At 42.0% G+C, this 26,847-nt stretch overlaps 2 protein-coding genes across 2 annotated transcripts in view; both read right to left on the reverse strand.

The window, feature by feature from the left end:
* The window catches only part of agbl4 (AGBL carboxypeptidase 4), a gene marked incomplete at its 5' end in the record, with an annotated part of 446,034 nt that overhangs the window by 86,290 nt on the left and 332,897 nt on the right, over positions 1-26,847 (reverse strand). The gene's annotated exons all lie outside the window — the stretch shown is intronic.
* On the reverse strand, positions 1,733-22,146 carry bend5 (BEN domain containing 5; the record flags this gene model as incomplete). The annotated part of the gene is made up of 6 exons (XM_080723997.1): positions 1,733-6,570; positions 7,559-7,772; positions 9,667-9,815; positions 19,171-19,702; positions 20,547-20,677; positions 21,957-22,146. 6 exons carry the CDS (start codon positions 22,144-22,146, stop codon positions 6,374-6,376), a joined length of 1,413 nt encoding a protein of 470 aa, XP_080580123.1. The 3' UTR covers positions 1,733-6,373.

Below are 26,847 nucleotides of genomic sequence, written 5' to 3' on the forward strand. Positions count from 1 at the left end.
TGACATATACAGCAACCCTACAGGACAATTATACATACACACTTCAAAATACTTTGGTGCACTGGTTCAGTGGACCTCCAAGCCTTACTTTGCCAAAAATAGCTTATCTACATCACAAGCTTGTAGATTGGCTATTTTCGTTTGCCTGACATGGTCATATACTGTATATTAACCATTAGACTCCACTGTACCCGTTTAGCACTTGAAGTGTGATTAATCTCTTCGATCTTATAGCCCATTTGCTGTACTGTGCTGCATCTACCACTCTGGTTCACAGTAATGCATTCATGAGAAAACATCATTGACATCTTAAAAAAAGAAAAGAAATAAGTACATTTTCATACGTATATCTTTCAGATAATTCTATATTCAGCAGCAAGGTGGAGGGACATCAAAGGGTGATTGACAAGCAGGGAACACACAGCTTGTGATCAGATAAAACCAGCATCTCATCAGAGGTCCAAACAAACCCATTATTGAACAATAATAATAAATCCAACAGATCCCTTAGAGTTATGTCATCATGGAAGTCCTTCAATGATCTACATGGCAAGGGACACAGTGTGTTTTCATTCTTTCTCCAAAAAGGCCCTCTTTGGTACACAGTACATTTAACAAACTCAATTGGATTCCAAACAGGTAATTGGTTTTCATATCCACACCGTACAATACTGAATATAACTCTAATTGCATTTGAACACTCTCTGAGTTAAATTAACACCAAGGATTTTACAGAGCAGGAACTATGGAGTGAATAGTTCCCCTGTGAACACAAGCTGTGTTGAACTGCTATGACACAAGAAAGAAAAACAGTTCTTTCCTGAGGACCACATCTACAGATACTATAATGTACAGTTGTACACTGCCCAGTCCGAATGAGATTTTGTAATAATGTCTGAGTTATACTTAGTTATAGCAGGTCTACAAGCTTACAACGCGATGCTATGCTTTATGAGCTTGTAAATCCATACTGTATTTGGTGCGGGACACCAGTGCGCAACGAACCAAGTATAACTCAGACTTAAGGAAAGCCAACCCTAGTATGCAACAGTGTTACTGTTCTAAAGTCACTTGAGAATGATGTACTGTAGCCAAGCCAAGTACTCAACTTTTGAAGCCTGATGTAGCCTTTAAAATATGCATATTTCCATAATATACTTTGACATTGTACACAATCGTATACAATCGGTAGACACAAAGGGAGTTCTAGAAGCAAATGATCCATTGAGAAACGGCAGGTTTTGAGGTACGGTTGATACTCACAGCTGAGAATATAATATAACTAACTACAACTACAGTAGCTACAATATTTTGGATGGATAGCAGTCGGCGGATACTATGGAGGTTAATCACGCAGCTAAAAAGTTTGGCTTAAAATTCGATTTGCTTGGTGGGATATGGGTAATTCACACACCTGAATAAAATAGCTGAATGTGGAATAAAAACATAGAAAAAACGTAGCACCATTTGAGGTCAGAGAGAGACAGATCGGTTGAAGAACCTGTTTGCTGGTAGCACCATCAACCAGTAGAAATCGGAGAAAGCGGAACACAGACAGAACGCCCACTAATCAACTGCACAACATAGCAAAGAGCAGATACATTATCACAGACGACCCCCCCACCCCCCCACACACACACACAGACACCTCTTTACAGCAGCGTCTTAAAAGCAGGTCATAAAACTGTTTTTACACCCTAAGAATGATAATCTTGTGTACTGAGGTGTTTTATAAGTTTTATATGCTGTACAGATTGAGAGAAGAGTAATTCAGGTATAACTTTCCTAAAATATACATACATAGTTTACAGTCACTGACAAACAAACACCAGAGTAGCAATGAGGTAGGACGGTGAAGCTAGATGAAGTAGAACCGGTTTGTGGATTGTATACAATATATCACTGCAGAGCCTTGAATGCCTACAGTTACTGTAAGAAAAAAATATAAGCCCACAATGTTTCCTTTTCCCGCCTGTCTTATTGGGAGTATAAGATTGACATTGTATCTGAGGCTTAAACAGTAATGGGTCTTAGGTAGTTGTTTCAAATCTCAGAGAACTGGTGGATGTAAGTTCCTGATCCTGTTTCACACAGTGCTGCTAAGACTGATATCTCCTATGAACCTGTCAAAATGCAACACAACGATTCCTCACTTTGACAGGATGTCTGTTAACACGTTAAGCAAAAAAATGCAAGCAAAGAGGACCTGGCAGAAATGCTATTTTCTTCACCATTTTTTTCTCTCCTATATCCAGTCCATACCAATATTAGCAGAACAGGACACTTTTTTAAATATAATATATACTTATATACGGTATAACACTGGACAGGGACCACAGAGTAAGTGATGTCCCTACTCTCTAATGAAAAGTCATTGTGAAGCGCACTGGGCAGTATGGTGGCATGTTATAGAGCCAATGGTGACATCAATCAATGGCTCGGCCAGTGTGTTTACTGGTGTGCGTGCGTGCGTGAGTGTGTGTGTGCGTTGCTGATGTGCTGCTATACTGAACTGGTCCTCAGCATGTGACTCACTACATCCGACATGGGCTGGCTTCACAGACACAGAGAAAACCAAATCTGGGTTAAAAGCATACTTTAGAAACAGATTATCCTCTGAAGATGGTTTTCGTTAAAGGATTAGGCTTAATCGAGCTCAAGGAAACTAGCCTTTGACAAAGAAGTTAACATTACAGGTGATGTAATAGTTCTATTAATACTCTATTTTAAGCACTGTTTAAACTGCATCCCCTTTTTTTTGGCATCAGAGAAAACAAAGAGAGACAACTACTGCAATGACAACGTGTCACATAATTTTCAGCAAGGTGGGACTACACAGCAGACTTATTTTAAACACTATGTAAAAGCTGCAAGTGCATGTATCGTTTAATACATGCTAGCACGTAAACCTCATGTGTGGCTTTGTATAGAAATTATAAAAAGGACACCGTGAACAAGGGATATATTTTAGAAAAACCAAAAAATACATAACTAATTTTCTCTCTGCTGTGGCTTGAGATTCACTAATATAAGCTCTAAAACCCTGTCAAGGGCCATTTTTTTGTGCAAACCTCGCTGATTCTCAGCATCAGCGTCCCCTACCTTTACCTTTATCTTGGGATTCAATACTTTGGCATATTATTACCAGTCATCCATAAAAAATACACTATCATCTATCTATTAATCTATCTATATGTATTTATATTTATATACTGTATATATACCTTATATCTGTACACACCCAGCATCTTGACACATTCAGTTAAAGCACATAATCCTGCCAGCGCACACATTTCATTGTTAAAGAGCTTTAGATGAGTAGATAAACTAGAAAGCCAAGCAAGTTGACAGTTGAGCTGTTGTTGGGAGTTTTTAGTTGTTGTTTTTTGTTTTGTTCACCCATTTGCCAGGATAAACTGTTTATGGGTCAAGCAAGTGGGAGCCATGCTGGACTTTCAGAATCCAGGAAGCCTGGTGTTTAAAACACCCCATAACACTTTTTGGAGGTCTTGAACATCACAAACTAGTTGTAGCAGACTGGCACACCGGAGGCATCTGGCAAAAGATAACTCTTTCTTTTTCCCATGACTCGTTCTTCCCATACAAAAAAACTAAAACAAACCAGAAGTCTAAAACTCACCACAGGCTGGTGTCGTTTTAAGGTGCTTCATAATAACATTGATTGTTGGGCCTTATTTTCCTCATAGGAAAAAAACAAACACATTCTTAAAATTAAAAAATAAAGTTTTGGACGAATAAAATTCCTTAAGATTCGAGAAATTGTCCAGATTTTTTAAAGTGCATTAAATGTAAATTATTTGTGTTACCTACTGCATGTTGACCGCTAATTTCACATGGTTTAACAATGCAACAATTCAGAACCTTGTATGGTCTTCCTGTGGTAGACAAGAGCATAGCCTAAGAGGGGCTTATTGAATAACTTATTTCTAACTGTGGAACAATGTAAGTACTATCATGTCAAGGGTAGCCTCGTCTCTCATGTTTTACATGGAGATCACTTAGGCTGGGGAAGGGAGCGTTACTACTTTCCTTTTTTTTTCGTTTGTAGATAACAGTGATCTACAATTGGATACAATATCAAGCTTAAAGCCAACAATTCCTGAAAGAAAAAAAAAAGAAAAAGCCAGTTAACAAAGGAATTACAATGTCAATCAAATAAACAAACAAAAAAATATACAACAGAGTTAAAATGGTAAATAACAGAACTGGAAACTGAAATATTCATGTTTGGTGAAAAATAGAAAGATGCATTTTATGTACACTAAAATATCTATGAACATGGTAACAACAAAATATTGATGGAAGTGTAAGAAATAACAAAAAGACAGACAGACAGACATACAGACAGACAGACAGACAGACAGACATAAACCAACCAAAATGTAGAAGGTTGTGAGGATAAGAAAAGGCTTGATGGGCAGCTCTGCAGCAGCAGATTCACAGTTAGCTACAGCTAGGTCACAGTTGAGATTTCAATCTGCAGCATTTAGTTCCAGCCTGCAGACAGCCAGCCACCACAAACCATTTGGGATCAAAACAAAAATAAGAGAAAGAATAAAAAATAAAATAAAATAAAAACATGAAAACTGAAAGAGAAAAACGGATATCTTCCAAAGTTCTGTTGGCATGGCTCGCAGGAAGTTGTCACTAGAGCGACCTTACTCAGTTCCCCTGTGGTGCAGCTTAAAAAAAGACAAGGGGTTTATTATGGGGCGCAGGAGGTCTAGAGAACACTGGCGGCACAGGATAGTGCCTCAGACAGCTTTACCCACGGCTAACGTTGCTCCACACTAAGGACAGTGCTCCACACTTTCCTTAGTCTCATCTCACAAAGCTGCAGCTGTGTGGTCCACTCCAAAGGGACGTATAATGCAACGTGACTCAGCTCAGCTTGCGTCAACGGTGTGAATTCAAATAGAAAATACAGTACCTAGCTACCTCTTTACATTCTCACAGCAAAGTGCAGGTGAAGCTTCATCTTATGCTTACTGTACATTTACAATCACAGCTTACTAGAAAATCCAGGGGCACACACAGGCCCCCAGTGATTGCCAAATCCATTATAAGGCCTTTCCTAGGCATCAATATGCCTGTACCACTACAACTCCTTAAACAGTCAATGTCTGTAGGGAAGAGCTTTGATTAAGAGTTACACTAGAACATCACATCTGGTTGGAGAGTCCTTTGCCCCTCTTGATTAATCATAGACATGTTTCAGTGTGGGGGAGTCAAAATTAAATTACTATTCCTTTATAGCTGACGAATCAATAAAGGACATCAGAAAGCATGTGGTTCTGTGTAAGAATGCACTTCCTGCCAAGATGTCGGCACATACCCAACCTCTTCAACAATGCTATGCTACAGAACTGGATGGCCAAATGAGAATTACCGCCCACTAAGAGTTCATTCGACTCACATATCAGTCTCTAAACACTTTGGTAAACTAGAGACCGAGGACAATCTCCCAGCTTTTGTTGCTGAAACTGGGTCGAAACAATTTAGAGACCTAAAAATAAAAAAAGCTTTTCAGAACCAATCCAAAGTCGTTGGGGTGGTTGACATGATTGGCTTTCAGGCAGAGATCTCTGATCGTCTGGCAACGCAAGACTAAGATTTAATCTCTAGGGGCAACAGAATGTCTGTGCAATATGGCTATTGCCAATTAAGACTTACATATCTCATATCTTGCTGTAAAAGTGCTTCTAGTTATTCACCAAGATCCTATTCCATGCATTAAGTAATAAGTACCAATAGTACACAATCAATCATCCTGCATCCAGTGGTCAGCCACTAAAATGGCTTGCACATCTCTTCCACATCTTAGTCAACACACAAGCTAGCATCGTCTTCCATAGCATCAGAAGAGTTTACCAAGTGAAATAATCTCTTAAATCTACAGAGTTTAAGGACTCTAAATTATGTTCTGACACAGAACAATAGCTTGAGCGCTGATTTATTTTCTAACTATATCTATTAACCTCTGTTCTTCCTCATGCAAACACACACCTTGAAAAACCATGTTTCCACACCTCTACCATTTAAAAGCATTTAAAAAAAAAAGAAAACACCAGTTTTTCTGACTCAAACTAATGCAGTCAAGTTCTGACTGCATTTACTGGGTGGGTAAAGCTGTCTGCTAGCCAACCGACCAATAGGGTGCTGATGAACAGTACAGCTGTTCTATTGCCGAGAAGAAGGGATTCTGTTCATGTTATGTTTCACTCACTATGAAGTGTCGAATTAACAAACCCTTGACTGCAATAAACACCTTCCTCGTTACCCAAGTTCCCCTCATCTTTGTCTGGCAGTCCACAGAGGGGGTAGAAGGCGCTGGTGTGACAACAGATGAACACTACATGCCATCGTAGGTGAAGTTTTCCATCTTGACGGTTTGTCTTATGAGCAGCTTGGACTCCCGTCGCTCCTCGTTCTTGATGGACTTGTTAATGTCCATGATCTTTTCACAGATGTATTTGTTCACTTTGGACAATCTCTGCGTGATCTCTGCACTGTCTGCCGTCTCTTGAGATACTCGGTCGTAGAGACACTCTGGGGCAGAGAGAGTGACAGAAGTCAGACTTGGTGATGATGCAAATGGTGTTATTATGTCTGCTGAACAGGGTGGGGAATTAACGGAAGTTCCAAGACATATGCTTAAAGAAATGTGTCTGGGAACGATGTTATCAGTACCTCGGCTGGCTAAATAGAAAAAGTGACAGGTTACTTAATATGATACCCATAACGGCCAATGGGGAAAACATAATACGTTCTTTCCCTGCATTGTAAACCAAGGTGTTTATAATTAACATTGATAATAGTTCATCTAATCGGCACATGCAAACGTTTCTTATGTGATCTTCAAATTCTGTCAGCTTAAAACAGGGTTCCCATGCCTTTTTACGAATTAAATTCCAAAACCTTTGCATGACATTTCCATAACATTTTACTAAATTCCCATGACTGTATTTCTACCTTAATGAATTCAGGCAGATTCTACACCTTGTGCTATCTGCATGCATAGCATCAAATGCCAGAAATTCTCATTATAAAAAGAATTAGGCTGTCCAAACCATCTGCAAGCGTCAAAAGGTGAGGCGAGTGCCTCTTTTCCCTGGCGCGTTGACAGATGTCCTGTCTCTATTTTTTTGACGTTTGCCTCAGCAAGTCCTGTCTCGCCCTGATACCACAGCACCCTTTGATTGTCTCTCCCAAAGGGTCCTGTGCAGCTCCATTAAGAATTCCAGAGGGGCCTATAACTTAAGAAAAAGTTATCTCAAAACAGTCACTTGTCTGCTTTCATACTGCTGGCACATGTAAAGTTTTCTGTTATAAACTTTTAGCGACAAGTATACCCCAAAAGACCACTGTGACTCACTGTGCACAGATGCATTGACAGTGATATTGATCTTGGTCCAGGGTGTGTACGTTGTTTACTTGATGCGCTGCCTTGGCGGTGCTAGTGCAGACAGCCTTGACATTCCAATTTGATGGATGCATGTTGTTAGTGCCAGGTGTGCAGTGTGGCTGAGAGTCTTACCTCTGACTATCTTCAGCTTGCTGGGGGACAGTGGAGGTTTGGGCAGGGCATCTTTCTTCTTCTTGGTGGCCACTCCAGTGACGCTGCGGTTCTTCAGGGTCTCCGTGCCCCAGATCATGACAGCCAAGTTCTTGGTGAACTTAGAGTCTCCCTGGGTCCGCTGTAGCTGGTGCCACTTCTCCTCCTCCACCCAGATCCCACCGCCCAGGTGCACCTGCAAAAAAAGTGATAGTGGATGTAGTAGTCAGTGGTGATTGATAACACACAACAAAAGTAAGAATTCATATAACTGAGGAAGAATAAACAAAATGTGACTTATTTCCAGTGTGATCCACATGATGTACTGAAAAGGGTAGGGTAAATGCATTTATATAGCGCTTTTGTGGCATGGCAAGTTTGAAAACCACTATGCCAAACTATACTGTATATAGTTTGGCATAAGTAAACATTATACTGTAACACAGTTGGCATCAAATAAAATATAATTGTTTTAAGTTGGTACCGTATTACAAAAGAATAAATAAAAAGACAAAAAGAGAACCATAAAAATCTTATTTTAAAAGCAGAGCGGTTAACAGCTGCCACCAGAGAAAAAGTGGTAAATCTGAAATGTGGCCATAAAGTTTCTCTATTCTCCCAGCTACTTTGAGAGGTAAGAAACACTGTACAGGAATAATAATAATAATAATAATAATAATAATAAAAAAAGATATGTACAGTATGGTAAGTTTATCTGACATCATGGCAAGCAAAGGAAATGTTACCTTTGTAACAATTTATAATGCAAATAAGCCACAATATCTGCTAATAGTTTGCATACGTTGTAATACAGTATAGATTGTTTTACCCTTCTAAACCCTGGAGAAAAACAAACCCAGTGACACATTAACACCACAAATCTCAGCAACACAATGGACAGAACTGGATCATAGCCAACAACAACTGAGCTCATCTTACTGGCTCACTTCTCAGCCAAAATAGAAATCCTGGGGAGCACCACTGACCACTTTCACAGTGCAGTACAGAGCACAGAAATAAGCTTGGACCAGCGGGTGCTTCTATCCTGGATTACCTCCATAGTGTACTTAGCCTGTTTAACTTTTCTACAAACTACTTTGACACGTTGCGTACATTCGCACCAAAAGACGCCAAAAAGCCAATTGCCAGCCATGGCGGCCTGCCCTGGGTGTTCTTGGCGCGCTAATGCAGCAGGGATGCATCTCCCTGTGTGGCTCTCCCTTGCCTTCACTCCTGTCTTATCACTGCAAAGGCTTTAGGCTGCCATCCAAAAGGTTTCTCCCTGTCAGAACAATGTGCTTCAGGCCCCTGGCCGGCAGTCAAGATCCTCAAGTTAGACATTTTATTTTACCCTTGCTGCATCACATCCTTCTTTTCTATTTTTCTCTCTCTTTCTCGTCCCCCTTTATTTCTCCCCTTCCCTCTTGTTCTCTTCCTACGGCTAACCTGTCAGTCACTTTAAATTCCTCCGGTGCAAATAATTAATATGGTGTCCCTGATGCAGGAGAGTTCTAATTTGCTTGTGTTCTTCACGCTTGAAGTGGCCGCGGGCCCCAGAGCTTGTAGTACCAATTCCCTCCCTGTCATCAGAGACAGGACGCAGGCTGACTTACAGCGGTGGGGAGAGCAAAGGACCTAACCGCCTAATAAACACTGATGATGATGCTGGCCAGGCTAGCAGGAACAATAATAATCTTCTAAAGCTTGTTTACTTGCTAGGGTAGGGCAGCCATGGCGCAGAGAAAAGGCTGATTAACTATAACCGCATGTTCCCAGGTTCACATGTGTTGAAGGAAATAGAGCATTTCCCATGAAATAAAGCTGCTTCCCACCACCAACAGCAGGCAGAGAGCCAAGGATTGAGAATAAGAATAAAAAGGAAGTGATCAGCCGGAGCGTCAGAGTGGTTAAGTGGGGTCACTCAGTATAATCTAGCTGACTGGCAGGGGCAAATAAGGTCAGGTTGAAAAACAAGACAGAGGAGACGAGCGGAGATACCGAAGACAACAGGGTAAGAGAGAAGCCAGTCATAAAAGGAGAAACTGAGATACGTAATGTAATGAGAGGAAACTATGTTCACAGAGACTGACCTTGCCATCGTTGAAGGTATAGACAGTTCTGGGGGAGGGAGAGAGGCTGGAGCTGGTGTTGGCTTCTTCTCGGCATGCCTCTTGCACGTCGACCACAGGCTCCACCACCTCTGCCTTGATTGTCTGAGTGCCATTATCATGCATAGGTTCTGGGAGGCAATAGACGAGGGGAAAGTAAAGTTGAGAATGTGCACGTGATGCATAGCTTTGTGGGGTGAAAACAGGTTAACAAGGCAATGCTCCTCATAGTAGTGCTTCTATTTTCTGGTCTTTAGCCGTCATTCCCGCCGGGTACGATAAAGATAACTATAACGATGTCGGCGTTCACATCAATTATGTTGGCGTTATCGTTGTGGTGTGGACGCTACCATGAGTTGAGAGTGATTTTTAAAACGATATGTTTATCTTTATCGTGGCCGGTGGGAATGACGCTTTAGACTAGCTAGGTACTGTCTAGCGTATTTCCCTATGCCTCAAGACAAACAGTTATTTTAGTACAGCTGCTAAGCTGGATTGGTTGCTGGCCCAAACTAAGCTCCAATGTAGCTGCTGACTTTTAATGTTGGTCAGCGCACGTCAACCCTAGCCATACAGAACCCTAATTCTAATCTTTAGCTTGTCCATTAAATGGTCTAGCCAGTAGCCTATTTCCTTCTTTCAACCCCACCAGGGTGGCTGGTGCCAACATCTCGCCAGACTAGCTCTTACTGGTCTAATGAGGTGTACTGCAATGAAACCTTTTGTCATCACACTACTGCCACTACCGTTCAGATCTCAACAACATAATGGTATAATTGCAAAACAAGTTTACAATACTCTCAAGTTTATTGCTCCAAATTAAACACATTAATGTTCAGTAGAAGGAATGAACATGTCGGCCAACATAGGAGTGGAAGCATTTGAAGTTCTTGAGAATAACAACTGCTGGTCATTATACTGTAGGCCTATTCATCGAAAAGCAAATTAGATTATCCTACAGTATGTCTTTTCAGCATTGAATACTTGAATACTTATAGTCTTAGAGCTATCATCACCATTGGCCATCTCCACTTGGAAATACTACTTTGTGCTATACAGGAGATATTACACCAAAGTAGGGATGGCCAAATGGAGATTTTTTCTTAACCGATAACCGTCAGGCCTTATCAGTTAATTAACCGTTAAGGAAATGTGTTAAAAAATGCGCTATTTTAGCGATTTAAAAAAGGAAAATAGGCCTACACACGTTTTTCCCCATAATAAAGTGCTATATTTACACATTAAAAACAATAAAACTGGGACAAACAAGAATACAAATGTTTTCTAAAAGAAATGTGTTTTTGCAAAGAAACGGTGGGATTGAAATGAGTGATCAGTCTAATGTGATGCGCTCGCCAGGCACGTGCGCACATACAGCAAAAGGGGCTTGCGCCCTTAACTTTTATCCGTCTGAAAAGGCCCTTTTAGAAATGTCTGCCCATGCCTCTCTAAAATTCTGTGCACTCCCTGGCAGTCGCCTAACAAAACAGCAGCAGCGGCAGCAGCGAGACGGCGGAGACGCTCGCATGTAGCCGCATGTAGTAGAGCAATAACTTCCAATCGTATGACTTTTGGAATGGTTGAATCGGCTAAACGTGATGTCCATTTCATTCATTTCCTTCTCTCTCGCCCGTGTTTTGTGTGTGCTGATGCAGCGATCATTGAATTTGCGACTCTGAGCTTTGTTATTTTCGCATAGCCAACTATGTAACCAAGACGACTTTAGCGTTCCTCACGTCATCAACATGTAACATTAGAAAGTTGTGTTTTAAGCTCTTCTTAAACGTGATTCAATGTGACGACGGGGGTCTGTTTTGTAAAATCCAATCGGCGAGGGAGCATTTGTTTCCTGATGAACAAGTCAGCGTGTACAGCAGCGTCGCAGACTCGCGGTTGCATGAATGCATGGATGTTACACAGACATTGGTGTCCAGAAATGTGTGACCACAGCGTGTATAGTTGCATGGTTGGTGACTTGATGTTGCGTAGATATTGGTGTACGGGGCTTTTGGTGTGACACATGGGTTGATTTCCCTTTTCTTTTCTTTTTTTATCGGTCAAAATTAACCGTTAGTGCTTACCGGTAACCAATTTCTTATCGGTTTAACGGTAACGGTTAACCGTTGGCTATCCCTGCACCAAAGACATCCAAATCACATGAGCCACATACAGTAGATAAACCAGCTGTTTTTCTTCAAAACATTAAGAGGCAAAACAGGGCAGGGCAGTGTGGATGGCCACGTTACTGGACCTGCAGGCAGAGCAATGTATTTTAATTGGTAATATTACTCCACCCTTTAACACTACGTACTTGCATTACAAACCCCTAAGTATATAGTTGGCTTCAGTATTTTCTTGGCTTATTATTACAGCAGTCCGTATGTGTGCATGCATGCACATTGCACATATTGTTCAGTGTGCACACGTAATGCACGTGATTGTTTACTTCAGTGCGTGTATGTTGTTAGATCGGTTCGTCGTGAAGGACGAACGGGGGAGCAAGACTTATTTTGGCAGTCGCCAGCCATAAAGATAAAGGTTGAGAACCACTGGTCACTCTAGTCGGAGACAGATGCACTGTGCTTGCTGAATGACAATGGGGTTCAGAGAGACTGTGTTGGTTGTGTGTGTTCTTTGGCCTATGGCCAAAGATCTAAAGGTAATTTAATCTATGTGATTTAATCCCCCCCCCCCCAACAATAATTGACTTTGATTTTGGTCAGTCTTGCACATCCCTACTTTGTGCAAAAAAAAGGGTGTGCATGCACTGCTGTAGATTAAGGGCATCATTGAGATAGAGGAGTGACAAAAGTGAACCATAGAGAAGAAATCCTTATAATTACCTATAACTAGACCTTACCCGTTCGAAGATATGTGCTCCAAAATATGTGCAGAGTGTGGGTTGTGGGGAAAGTTACTGTAACTGGTGCGTGCGTGAGAATATGTGGGAGCATCATAATGTAAGGAGCAGCTCATGGAGGAGTGTATATTTATGATGGATACAAATAATTTAACAGCAAATTTAGGTGAATAGAAGTGGGGATGAATGCGCTTGCTCTACATAGTTTTTTTCATACCCGTTGGAAGATGAGACACACATCAAACGCACCTGGTGAAAGCGAGAGAGAAGAGAGAGTGAGAAAGAGAAAGAGAGAGAGAGAGGGAGAGAGAGAGAGAGAGAGAATGCACATTCCTAACTGTGAGAGAGAGGGGTGTGTGTGTGTGTGTGGGGCTACAGATGGCCTGGAGGAACGGACCGTAACCCAGACAACAGGCTAAGAAAACGCTAATAAACAGCTTTAATTTGGGAGAAATGAAATTCGGGCTCCGTCACCGTTGGTATAATGCTAATGGCCAATACCATGTGAACTTTGGGATCAGTTGCTGAAGCGAGTGAATAGATAAACGTAGATAAGCGTGAGCGTTAGAGCGTGAGTGTGTGAGTGAGTTTGCTGGTTTAATAGATAGATGGCTATAAGGCCTATTAATGGGTAAAGCTCTTACAGAGTGTTGAAAACAGGAAGCATGCACACTGATGAAGAGTCCGGCTTTTGCCTTTCATGGTCAAGTGTACTCGAAGCACACTCAAAGGCCTATCAACCACATTTTGGAAGGCATTTCCCATGGACAGACAGATCCACACAGACACCAAATTACTGCTGTGTTGCGGATGTCTGGTGTTGCAGGGCTCCAGACTAACTTTTTCACAGGTAGCACTGGTGCCACCTACATTTTCATTAGGTAGCACCACCAGAAATTAGGTAGCACCATCTTTTTTTTTGTATAGCGTATTAGCGTGGTATTAATACATAGCTTTATTATGCTGATGACAGTTGTTGTCGATATAATGTTGTTGAATACCCTGATAACAATATGTCTCAGTAAAAAAAGCTGTAGCTTAGTTTTTATGTATTTTTGCTTCAAGTAAATATTTGCAAACTAAAGACATTAATTCAAGAAAGATTTACGAATATCTAGGCTAACAAAGGCAATATAGAACTATGACTTTAAACGTGCACAACGTAGACTAAATGCAATAGGCTTGCTTTCATGCAGGATGGAAAAATAAAATTGTCCTTATGGTTTTGGAGTGAGATACTGTGGGAAGTAAGCTGCTTGATCAACAGAAAACGTTCACTTGGACACACACACACACACACACACACACACACACGCGCGCACACACACACACACACACACACTCACTAACACAGAACACACGCTACAACAAAGACAGAAAAGTTAACAGGTGCCGTTAATTTGAGCTAATTGTCTGTCTATGAAGTGAAAAGCGCATTTTGGGCACTGAGGAACTTAACGACCCACAGCTGTTTTCGCACGTTTTCGCACGTAACAGTAGGTTAATGTAACCAACGGTGGAAACATCCACGAGCGATAGTATTATGTGATATCTATCCATTCCAAGGTGAGCGAGAGAGAGAGAGAATCTGTCTGTGTGTGTGACTCGACCACCGGACTGACCGACGCTAGTGTGCATTGTGTGAGTGTGTGTGTGTGTGTATGTGAGTGAAAGAGAGAGAGAGAGAAGGGGAGGGGCGGAGCAGGCAGGCAGTCAGGGAGAGAGAGAGACGGAGCGAGAGAGAGAGAAGAGGCGTCAGGCGATCCTCGATTGAGGATTGTCTTTTTTTCTTTCTTTTTTTTAGTCGCACGTGCGCGACCTGGTTAAAATTTAACTCGCACTTTATGAAATTAAGTCGCATATGCGACTTAATAGCTCGCACCCTGGAGCCCTGGGTGAGTGTCCACTTTGGGTCCGTGCATTCTTGTTTTGGTGGTTATTGATTTAGGGGGAACTAGGCCTGAAACTGTTAACTGAATAAATAGATTCAATCAATTATTTTAACTTTGTTGTTTTTGTATTTCTCTCTTTTGGCATTGGAAAGTTACAGCAGTGAATAATGGTGTGTGATATGAAATGAAAGATTATCATAAATAATAATTGTTTAGTTTAGTTGTTAGTTCATATCATTGGCTGTCTTCCGTCCTACAATATGTTAAAGCTTTCTGGAGAAACAAAATGTTTCAGTTGCTTGTCTCTTCAACTTTGCGTGCAAGGGGGAGGGACAGTAAATACTGTATGGGGGATTCGAAAAATACATCTTATGTTGTTTGTGCCTGTCTTGTGCCCGATCGATTTATCAATCGAAAATCTATTTTGTTGAAGAAAATAAGAATAAAAAATAATTAAACTCAATCAATAGAATAATAGTTATTGTTATTATTGCAGCTGTAAATCTTTAGCCCATCATCAAACAGACCCAGTGTTTACAATGTCTGTTGCAGCCACACTGGAGGCTTTTGAAGTAGTTTAGGTGAAGTGCATACAGTATGAAGATCAATTTATTTACAACTGTAAACCGACCACTGCCTTGCACTGTATCGCCGGCAAATGGAAATGGATTTATAAATATTAAATACCTTAGTATAAACTGCTAATACTGGCGTAGAGGATAAACTGATTTACATGTAAGGGGTTGACACCAAGGTCTCAGAGGCACTTCTCAGAAGTACAGGTCATGTTCTACTTGCCCGAAAAGAAATGTGTCAATTATAAAATGATACTGTAGGTAAGATTTTAATTACCGCTCAATTTAACACTTATTTCTTTACTTTCTGGGGCTAAGCGCTAAAAGAATTCATACCTCAATACCTTCAAATCTAAATGCCTACATAGCTATGATTGAATATGTCTATGGTTTTACACTTGTTACATTCCACAAACGAGAAGACAGAGCGCGCTGGCCATGTTCAGGTGTTTAGACAGATATCTGGTGTTGTGTTTATAGACGGTTGCGTCCCCTCTCAAATGAGCACTTGCCCAGTCGGGCAACCTGAAAGAAAACTTCACCTGCCCAAAGGTTTTATTTACCAGCCGGGGGCAGGTGGGCAAGCCTTAGTGTCAATGCCTGAGATCAACTACACTGCACTAGCATCTACAGCAGGGGTGGGCAACTTTGATGATGGCGAGGGCCACTATATTTCCACCTTCACTCCAGAGGGCCACATTGCATATTGCTACGTCCTACTTTGTCATTCTAGTATCTCATACAAAAGAAGCAAAAACAGCAGATCTACAAGCTCAAAACGCATCGCGCTGCGATGCGTTTTGAGCTTGTAGATCGGCTATTTTTGCTTCTTTTGAATTGGAATCCTGAATTATTTTTTGTTGTTTTTGAATTGGAATCCTGAAATGTAACATGATCTACAGTAAGCTTTACAACTTGTGAAACTAAAGTTAACCACTTAAACCCAGTATGAAATTGGTCCCCTCCTTTTCCCCCTACACCAAATATCTTTGCCGAAAGTAGCCTATCTACTGTACAAGTTCACAACACCTCTTGTTGCGAGCTTGTAGATCTGCTTATAGAGTCACTCTGCGACACTAGGGTTCATGTGGTTAATTCCATTTAGCCAAAGGGGAGAACTACACCAGACAGTCACACTCCCAGTCCCACGCAACACTATCTGAAAAAGCCCCAAGCTGTTTCACAAGTCTACGAACATGGGAGCAGACTGAAAGCAGATACGCTCCTCATCAACAGTGTGCAGACGTGACGTGCTGTGCAGTGGAAGAAAATAATAACAAATGAATGAAGCCTCCGGGTATTGAGTAGGGGTGCCACTGTTGATCAAACTCATCGATTATTATACATAAAATACATTTTAATCAAATAATCAGATTCTTTATTATTATTTGATTCTGTTTTAAATAAAGCTGGAGGATCTACAAGCTCACAGCACATATTACGCTTGTAAATTTCCTATTTTAGCTATTTTTGTCATCACTGATTGTACAACGAAAAAAGCTTCTCGATTATTCAATTATTAAAAAATGAATCAATAGAATAATTGCTGAGAAAATTATGGATAGTTGCGCCCCTAGTATTGAATATTGGTTTTGGATGAGGATTTAATTATTATTACCAGTAAGACTCGCTAATCGGGAGATAAGCGACCGTCAGGCCGCATGTATACACGCAGCCTCATGGTGGCGCTAGAACAGGGGCATGTGAAAAAATGTCTGGGCATTTAGGTGATATCTGGTCCCCCTTTGGGACTGTAATTATTACAGCCTCATCTCCAACCTCTCAATTTTGTTAAACATCCTAGGGAGTGTTGTTACCTGGTAAGTAACTGCAATGCACATGACATGACCAAAATAATCCTTTGAACCCTTTAAGTCTTGTCTAGGCCTAACCACAGCTCTGAACCAACCTTGGTCAGAGTAATGGACAATCTTCTCAGGGCTATGGAATCTGGAGGAGTCAGCATTCTGGTCCTTCTCAATCTGATTGCTGCTTTCAGCCATTTGCTTTGGATAGAGCTTTTGTAGAAATAGTGAATGGTGCTGCCCTCCATTACTTCCAGTCCTCCTCGTTTAAAAGGCATTGTTTTCATTCCCTGGGCATGCACAAATCTAACTCTGTCCCTGTCACTGAAGGAGCTACAAAGAGCTCGGAGCCCTATAGTTTATAAAGTACATGCTACCACTAGCAAAATTCATTGCCATGTTCTCTCACTCCACTGTTGTTGTTCCACTAATGATGCTCAGATCTATGTTAGGACTTCTAGCTTGCCTTCTGCCCTCCCCCTGTCCTCTTCAGAAAGATTTAAGTCTTAGTTGGATGTTAATAACTTAAATAAATAAATATAACAAAAATTAGAATGTACTTTTTGCCAGCAAATAACACATTGTAAACCAGTAAAAGAAATTGAAATTGATTGTGTCTCTGTCCAAGCCCCCTACAAATCTGCAACCTTGGGACTTAAGACTCTCTTGCCCTCCAACACCATATCAATCACACAGACAAAACGACATGTTTCCATCTAAGAAAGATTGCCCTGAATCAGACCATCACTCTTTTCCCCAAATGCTACCAGTCTTGTAAATGGATGTGTTACTTCCAGACTTGACCACTGTAATGCTCTGTTCTATGGTCTTTCATCTACCCTTGCCAGAAAACTGCAGCATGTGCAGAACTCAGTTCCCAGGCTCCAAACACAAACAGTACATAGCGTCATCACACTATCAAAAACCTTTACTGGGTCCCCATAAAATCAAGAATTAGAGATAATATTGTGCTTCTGACCTGTAAAACAATAATGTGGTCACCTCATTTAGTTGGTACTATGCTCATCATTCCAAGATTTTCACCCTTGGTGATAGGCTTTGTTTTTTACTTGTTAACCATATTTCCCTGGGATTAATAAAGTATCTACAGTGTCATCTATCATATTCAAACAGAAGCCATTTTGCTCTTACATCACTAGGGAGAGTGGGACACTCTACCCCGGCACCATGTGAATATGGCCAATTAGTATTGAGAACAGCGAGAGTAACAGTAACAGTACCAGTACCAGTACCAGCTTCTTATTTTTTCTTTTTTACTTTGATCTCAAAGCAAACCTCCCCTTTTCAGTTTGCCAATGCTTGATTAGTTTGTCACTTGTGTAGTTGTTAATTGTCTTACATCCATTGTATTGACCATACTGTTATTGTCTCCACCAGCCGAAGGCTGAGGGAGAGTATGTTTTCCCCTCCGTCCGTCCGTCCGTCCGTCCGTGCGTCCGTGCGTGCGTCCGTGCGTCCTCGCAGTTTGTGAGCAGCTAATCTCAGTCACCGTTGGCCCGATCGCTGCCAAACTGAGCACACACACTCCCTGGATGCCAATCTAGAACCTCTGCCCCACATTTTTCAAATCAGCCTCATGGTGGCGCTATAACAGGCCGATTTGTGTGGCCTGGTTGTTACCAGCTAATCTCCGGCGCCGTTGGCCCGATCGCTGCCAAACTGAGCACACACACTCCCTGGATGCTAATTCAGAACCTCTGCCCCACATTTTTTAAATCAGCCTCATGGTGGCGCTATAACAGGCCGATTTGTGTGGCCTGGTGGAGACCTGTGCTCGGAAGAGCACTGCTTCTAGTTTATATTGATTTCACATGTGTTTTTATCTGATCAATTTCTGTGTTTCTATTTGCTATCTTATTAGATATTATTAATAATAACTAATTTGTTTCCAAAGTTGGTCTTAATTCTGTCCATGTGATCTTACTTAACAAAAACAGCTGACTTTAAAAAGTCTGCACTCAAATCTGCACTTTAAAGACCCCAAAAAAACTAGAACCATGAAAATATGCCCTTTGAATGGCCTGGCTGTTCATTGAGGGTAGTGTTTTTCATCACTGGGTTCTAGTTTTCCCTGCTGACTGGAATGGAATACTGCCTGAGTTGTCCTATATTATAACACTCTAATGTACAGTATATTATATGCTCCAATTATGAACAGCTACAGTATAACTGCAATACAAACTGTATAGTTTACTGTGTGTGTGTGTGTGTGTGTGTGTGTGTGTGTGTGTGTGTGTGTGTGTGTGTGTGTGTGTGTGTGTGTGTGTGTGTGCGCGTGCGTGCGTGCGTGCGTGCGTGCGTGCATGCGTGCGTGCATGTGTGAAGTCTCTCACCACTGCCGAGTCTCATGAGGAGCACGTCCTGCAGCCTCCTGTTGAAATCCCTCAGCTCCTTGACTTCTGTCAGCAGGCTGCCATATTCCTTCAGCTTCTTGGCCTGCTGCACCAGCTGCCTGCGTGTCCTCTCCAGCTCCTGTTGCAGTCTCCTCATCTCCTCCTCCTGCTGCCTATAGCTGAGGACCAGCTCCTCGTACAAGACCCTGGGAACCACGGCCGCAGCCACCTCTGACTCACAATCTGTCTCCAAGTCCTCTGGTGGTTGATGAGGTGGTAGTTGTGGTTGTTGTTGTTGTTGCTGCTTCTGCTGCTGGTGGTGGTAATGATGGTGATGGTGATGATGGTGGTCCCCCTCCAACTCCTCCTCCTCGTCCTCCCCTTCCTCTTCCTCGTCGGCCAGCCGGTCCTCCTCCAGGTCCTCCTCTCCCTCCATGCAGGAGTTGGCGGCGTTCCGCTCCAGGCGAGCCACCACCGCGGCCAGGCTCTTTGAGGAGTTGGAGGAGGGCCGCCCCAGGTCGTGGGAAAGCACCTGGGGGAAAGCAGACGACACTGACATTTAGGATAGAAAGAGTTCAGTGGATGTAATGAGGTGAAAGGTGAAAGAGTGAAAGGTTAAAGGGAATTCTCATGTAGGTATACTAAGTACCTGTCAAACATCCTAATTCTTTGGATGTAGACCTATCCATGTTTGACAGAAAATATGTACATTTCTCCACTCTTTGGAGACAACAGCACAATCCATGCATCACAGTACAAGTCTATTTTTAGGGAACATAAAACAAAAATAAAGATTACGAGGGCATTCTTTGACACCCATCTACTGTATACAGTAAAGTGACAAGCGAATAGATTGGATAACAGCTTGTTTGAACTGTGATGAGTGTCCTAACTATCTCCAAAGGAACTGGGAGAGTGGGGTCACAGGGTTCTCTGATGAGCAGCTCAGAGGATTTGTCTGTGAAAGGGCAGCTGTCCAGAGTGCTGAATTTGTGTTAATCCAGCATATGGTAAAAATAGCGTAGGGGGTTTTGGGCACTGGCCAAGCTCATGGTAATGCATCATTGTGTTATGACTATAGCTACAAGAGTATATCTGCTGTATATATTAACATTTAGAGGTTGCTGCAGTTAGTTACACACACTAAACCCTACACGCTGCACACTCTTTTTAAAGTTTGTGTGTGTGTGTTTGTGTGTGTGCGTGTGTGTGTGTGCGTGTGTGTGTGTGTGTGTGTGTGGGGGGGGGGGGGGGGGGGGGGTTGTTTGATACCCAATGCCATCAGTCCCTGCCATGTACAGTACACATATGAAGGTGTACACTCATGCCTTCTGTGTGTTCCAAAAAGGTACAAGACGTGACACAGCTCAGCCTACCTTTTTGTGTCTGAGTGGCAGTCTCTCCTCCCCAAAGTGGTTCTCAACAGAGTTTCCTGAATTCTTGATGGACATCTTGGGAATTTTCATCTTCTTTTGCATTATACTGTGTTCAAATTCTTCTACTGATTCTGTGGAATGTAGAAATGAAACCATGGGGAAACCGTGTTCAACAAGTGTGCAGGAAGCTACATTGACAAAAAGAATCACAAGAGACATTCTATCTTCAGCCATATGCCTGGCTGAGGCATATTAGATTTCAGATTTCCAATCTCAAATTCACAATAGTACAACTGTAGCTTTCACACACAAAGAACATGACATTACTAGTTAGTTACACCAACTTATGCCACTAACAACAACCAGGCTACAAGAGCAACGCTTGCAAGCAGCTGACGTCAGGAGATCAGTCAGTTCTTTTAAACCCAGACTGAGACAAGGAGATTAGTAATCTAGCTAAACACCCGAGTCTGGCAACTGTATGGTCACTGTATGGTCGTATAGTAGGAAACCACTGTAGCCTACCTGCTTCAAGACGTTTCACTTGGGGGCTGTCATTTTTTATTTTTATTTGAACGACGTTACTGACATTAGGCTGCTGTCATCACCCGTACGACATATTGAAAACACTGTCCTGCCAGCAGCATGCAGCGCATCTATATTACATTGTAAAGAACGTGTTACTACAGATGCTAACAAGCTATAAGCACGATCCTCGAACCCCAAACAGTCAGAGACAACGTCCCCGACCCCCGCAACAACAACCGCCTATGAAAACATTTGCACACACAGGCGACACGATGCGAAACCGACGACGACTGTCAAAATGTCTTTCCTCATGAGTGTGTGACATCTCTGCGACGTGCACGCGCATGCAGCTATACAACAGCAGCAGCAGCAAGCAAGCAGCTTGTGCATGATGATCACATCATCGGCTAACTGGCTAACACGGAAAGAACACATGATGAAAGCTAGCCGACCGTTGGCTAGCAGTTGTAAACAACCCCGTGTGAATGCATGCCACGTATTTAGAAGGTGTCAGCCAGCCAGCCACCGTCGATGCGTCGCTAGCATGAGAGCACACGTTCTGTAAGATGACTTATGCGCGACGACAAAGGCATGACGGGCTAAACTAGATATTAACTTTAGCAATAGCATCCCCCCCCAGCTAGCTGTGTGACCAGCTAGCCACCGAGGACGCTGCTGTGCTGCTGCTGCTGTGCTGTTGTTGTGGCTGTCAGTGTCAGATAACACGCTGTCCGTCTGTTAGCGGATCGAACAATTGAACGCTGCTATTACACATTTACACACATCAGCCCCTGACCGCAGCGATCCGATCACCGTGCACGTCCTTTAAAAAAACACAACAACAACAACACAAAAGGTATATAAAAAGACGTCCTAACTTACCTGCAAGGGCAAGGATCTGTGCTTCGCACGGCTGGCCTGTGCTGCTGCTGCCATTCTCTTCAGTTCTGTGAACCAGATACACCTTCTGATTATCAAAATCTGTTTTGTGCAGAGGTCTGAAATCTGTTACACTGGACACGGACAACGCGTAGCACATATCGTCTTCCAAGAACCTGACGAAAGCATACATTATTTGTTTAGTCTTTTTGGTCCCCTGCACTTTGGATATGGTTGACAGTTTTTTCCCCTCTAAGTATTAAAAAAATATATACACACAAAAGGGGATTGGGGAGGGATTCTGCGCTCGGCTACTCTCGCCTGGGCACATCACTGCATCGGGATCCATCATTAAGGCGTAAGTAATGGACATGAATTGAACTTAGCAAGGTTAAATAGCAATTTAAAGTCCGAATGTTAATGGAGTTTTTTTTAAATACTCAAAACCTTACTATTAGAAGTTGTTCTTACTTATTAAAAAATTCCAAAACAAATTAATAAAATAAAAAATGCAAATACATTTTATTCATTTCATACATTACAACTCTAATTTGTGTTTCTTTGTCAAAGCCTTGAAGGAGTCGTTGTAGAGGGTGTCAAAAAGGACAGACAAATGTAAATAATATTGCTCGTGTCTAATGGTAAAGGACCAAACAAGAATAAAGCCACCATGATTTACATACCTGTTGTCTTTTTCCATTGGCCTGTGAGTCAGTGTGCTTCCATGTGTTTTGTGTTCCCTATGTGTCCCTTGTTTGACATTAGATTAATTCAAGGTGATAGAAAGGAACTATTTGTTTTTGTAAGTCAGTCAGGTAATACAATGGGATGGATTTCTTTCAGTTGTTACTCTAAATGGAGAGCACCACAGTCGATAAACGACACTAACAATTTCGTTCTGCCTCAGCTGCTGTAATTGAAAAGTAACTGATGCAGAACTATGGATGGCTTTTTTCTTCTGTTATTTCATTTTATAGTTTGAGGCATAGACTTGGTTATTATTAGTTCAAATGCCAACTTCCCAATCATGTAAGTTACGGTAGCATGGCAGTTCCACTTCCCAATGCCAGTATGCGTGTGAGAGAGATGATGAATAGGAGAGATTCTAAAAACAAGCCAACAAAAACCATAGTAACTGATTTATTCTAGTTATTGGTGCATTATATGCTATGTGCACAGCAAGATGCCTGATTATTTCTTTGAGCTGTAGAGAACTAGTGTACAGTTATTAGTTACAGAAGCAATGCCATAAACTGTCAACATCACTGACAAATACTAGCAGAACTAGGAGTATAGTTTATATTCAGGTTCAGAGAGGTTTCAGTCAGGGGCGTCATTTGGGTATGGCAGGGGTATGCAGCTGCCATACCCTGGGTCCAGGGGGGAAAATAAAAGTTACTTTTAAATATAAATCCATGAATGTCTCTTTGTCTATCTGTTCTGGTTATTATGTTGTTAAATTACAGTAAAATAACTACAAAATGCAAAATTTAACAAAATGGTCACTTTAACAAGGTATTATAATTCACTCTTTTATTCTCCCCATCTTGACAGAATGGTATATTCCCAGGTGCCGCAGGTCAGTTGCACAGGTAAAATGCATTATTGTTAATTGTGGCATGTTTACTAACATGCCAAGTTTAGCAGCACTTGAACAACCGTTCCATGCTGCCATATCCAGCCCAAGAAACCGTAGAAACGGGGGAAAAATAGAATGTACTTCTTAAAATAAATGTATCATGCATGTTGCTAAGGTATGGCAACATGACTGGTGTCTTGCACGCGCGCGAAGCAGTCATGTTGCCATACCTTAGCTTTTTCTGAACTGACGCCACGTGGTTTCAGTTCCAATAAATGTGTGCAGAAATGGTACAGTAGTAGTGACAAAAGTCCTTTGTACAGTAGAGATGTTCCGACACAGGGCTAATTATATCTCTGCCTCTAGTGCATACAGTATATCACATTTTATATTTCATAATCTATAGAAGGAATAAGAGTGATGGACCAGATATTTGAGAAGCTTCTCAACAGAGGATTATTGTTAATCTATTCTTCTGTTCATTGGCTCTTTTCCTCAAGGCTGGCTCTGCCAGTTGAGGATGCTCAGAATCCAAAGCTTTCTTTCTGTCTTTGAAGTGGCCATAGCTTAGGGGGATATTAGTTAGATTTAAATCCATGTATGTGTAGTGATCTTACATTTGTGCAGTAGAAAAAGGCTAGCTGATACCTGTAAGACTCCCTAATCGGGAGATGAGTGACCGTCACGTCGCATACACAAACTTTAAAAGGCAATATAGCCAATCAGGAGGGAATATGGGAAATGGGACAAATGATTTTAGGCCAAAATCTGTAGGAGCATGCAGTGTCCAAAAATGTGTTTTGCAAAAATCGGCCTGATGGTGGCGCTAGAAGAGGGCCATGTGAGAAATCAGGTGTGGAGGTTCCGCCGTGGACTGAGACTCACCTCTTCAGACTCCACCTAAACCCATAGCACTACTGTAACACTCCCCCTTCCCAATGACCATACATGAAGCTAGATAGCATTTTTTAAGTCTTAGAAGTTTTTTACTGATTAGGTGCGTGGTCAACCTTTATTATTGTTTTTTCTAGATTGATATTCCTATGCATTTGTTATATTGTTGTTAATGTACTGACATATTATCTTGTTTATTATAGTGATGTGTATTACCTTATTGTAAGTCGCTTTGGATTAAAAGCGTCTGCTAAATGCCTAAACTGTAAACTGAGGTTGTGATTTGCCATCCAAGGAGTGTGTGTGCAAAGTTTGGCATCGATAGGGCCAACGGTGGGACCGTGGCAGAGATAAGACGGTCGCAACTAATTCCCTGTCAGATCTCTTTGGAAATTGTTACCAAAATTGCACATGATCAGCTCTGAGCCTGAGCTTTCTGAGATTTTGGCTTTTGGGCGTGCACATTAGCACAAGACACACTGTTGCTGATCACTGAACCTTAGGGAAATAACTCTAGGTAAACAATACCATTCAAAGCTATTTGTCACCTATACAGTTGGGCTGGGTGTAGAGTCAGACTAGACTTGAGTCAGGGCAGAAGCCAGACATCATGTCCTGCCTATTAGCTACACACTGCCAGGCTCATCTATCTTTATTGGTCATCCATTAGCCAGCATTAGAGGGAGACACGGGATAATAGCAGTAATGATGTTGATGATGGGATTAGACTGCCGGGACACACGTCATCATCACAGCGTTGTGTCTGGAATCATAAAGGCTGCCCAAAGACAGACAGATGGATGGATGGATAGATTTAACTAAACAAGTGATTCCATGCTCCTGATGTTTGTATATCGTCACTGTCGGGCAGAAACCTCGTATCTCCAAGTTTTAAATGTGTGTGTCTTTTGGTAAAGCAAAGCCCTGCTTCATCATACAAGACCGTCGCACAAAACTAGTGAAAACAGACTATCTACAAGCACACAACGCCTCGCATCGTGTGCTTGTAGATCGGCTGTTTTCACTAGTTTAGTATATTTTTTAGATGATAAATACAAAACGAACGGTTTTGGACATACAAGGTTTCCACCCGATAACGACGATATGAGAGAGAGAGAGAACGAACAGGAGGAGGGCTTCAGATTAGGTGAAAAAATGTCTGCAGTGCTTGGGGGTTGCATTAACCTTAGTGCGGCACAGACAGCCAATCAAAATGCAGCACCTGTGCCAATCTTCAGGGATGGACAGACGCTGGCACAGGTGTCCTTGTGATGACGGTTGGCAGGGGTTGGTGCCAGCCAGAGGGATGGCATATACATGACAAACCCAGCAGCAACATTCTGCCAGGCATAAGAGAGGCCAGCAGGGACAGAAGGATCATTAAGACAACTTGATGGAAAGATGCTCTAAGATGTCCACGGTAAAATGTGTCCAAAATGGAGGATTTACAGAAGTGTGAACATCTTCCAGAGGCAGTGAACCACCACGATCAGGACAATCGTACTATTTTGGTAGGACACAACTCCTATTTAGACTCTTAGCAAGTTCCCTGTGAATAGCTAATCAACCATGAAAAAGGCACTTGCCAATTTAACAGCTGATAGCCCATGAAATGAACAGCAGTCTCCTATAAGCACAATTACTAAACCTGCTGGGCCTGAAGAAAAACCTTTGAACTGAGAGAGGAACGGACAGAGAGAGTGAGAGAGAGTGAGAGACACACACACACACACACACACACACACACACACACACACACACACACACACACACACACACACACACACACACACACACACACACACACACACACACACACACACAGGTGCAGAGCACACGCAGAGGTGTATCGTGAGTAAATCCCTCATTAAGTATTTAGAGCGGTATCATTGCAAGCCCTGCCACCATGCAGCATATTCTCAATGATCCACCCAAGAGACATTGATCATCCTCTACGGCGGCATAATGACCACCTCAGAAAATACTGATCAGATTTCAGCACCAGTCAATTCAGTTCATTAGGGCCACTCAACCTCCTGCTGTGAACCTCTATTGATCTGGCCAGGGTCACGAGGCGGTAACCGGTCTACTCGCCTGGAAAACCTTCTTGCAGAGATTTCTTTCCGCCGACCTCACACTGACCGCTTGGTGGGACGGTTCTAGTATTCTTGTATTTGTTTTACTGAGGATAAGGTTAGATATAGGCCTTTAGGGTTAAGCATAGCTTTACTGAGGTTAAGATTAGGAATAGGGTTAGGTTTAACCGTTTAGGCATACTGTAGTTTACCGAGGTTACGTTTAGGAATACCTGGCAGAGACCGTTCCGCCGGATAGATGCCCAAGGCGAGGCTGTTGTTCTCCACTAACTAGCAGTGGTGTAAAGTAACTTAGCCCTATTTTATTACTAGGCTATTTTAAAAT

This window comes from Nannobrachium achirus, assembly GCF_963921795.1.
Source record: "Nannobrachium achirus genome assembly, chromosome: 1".
Classification (NCBI taxonomy): domain Eukaryota; kingdom Metazoa; phylum Chordata; class Actinopteri; order Myctophiformes; family Myctophidae; genus Nannobrachium; species Nannobrachium achirus.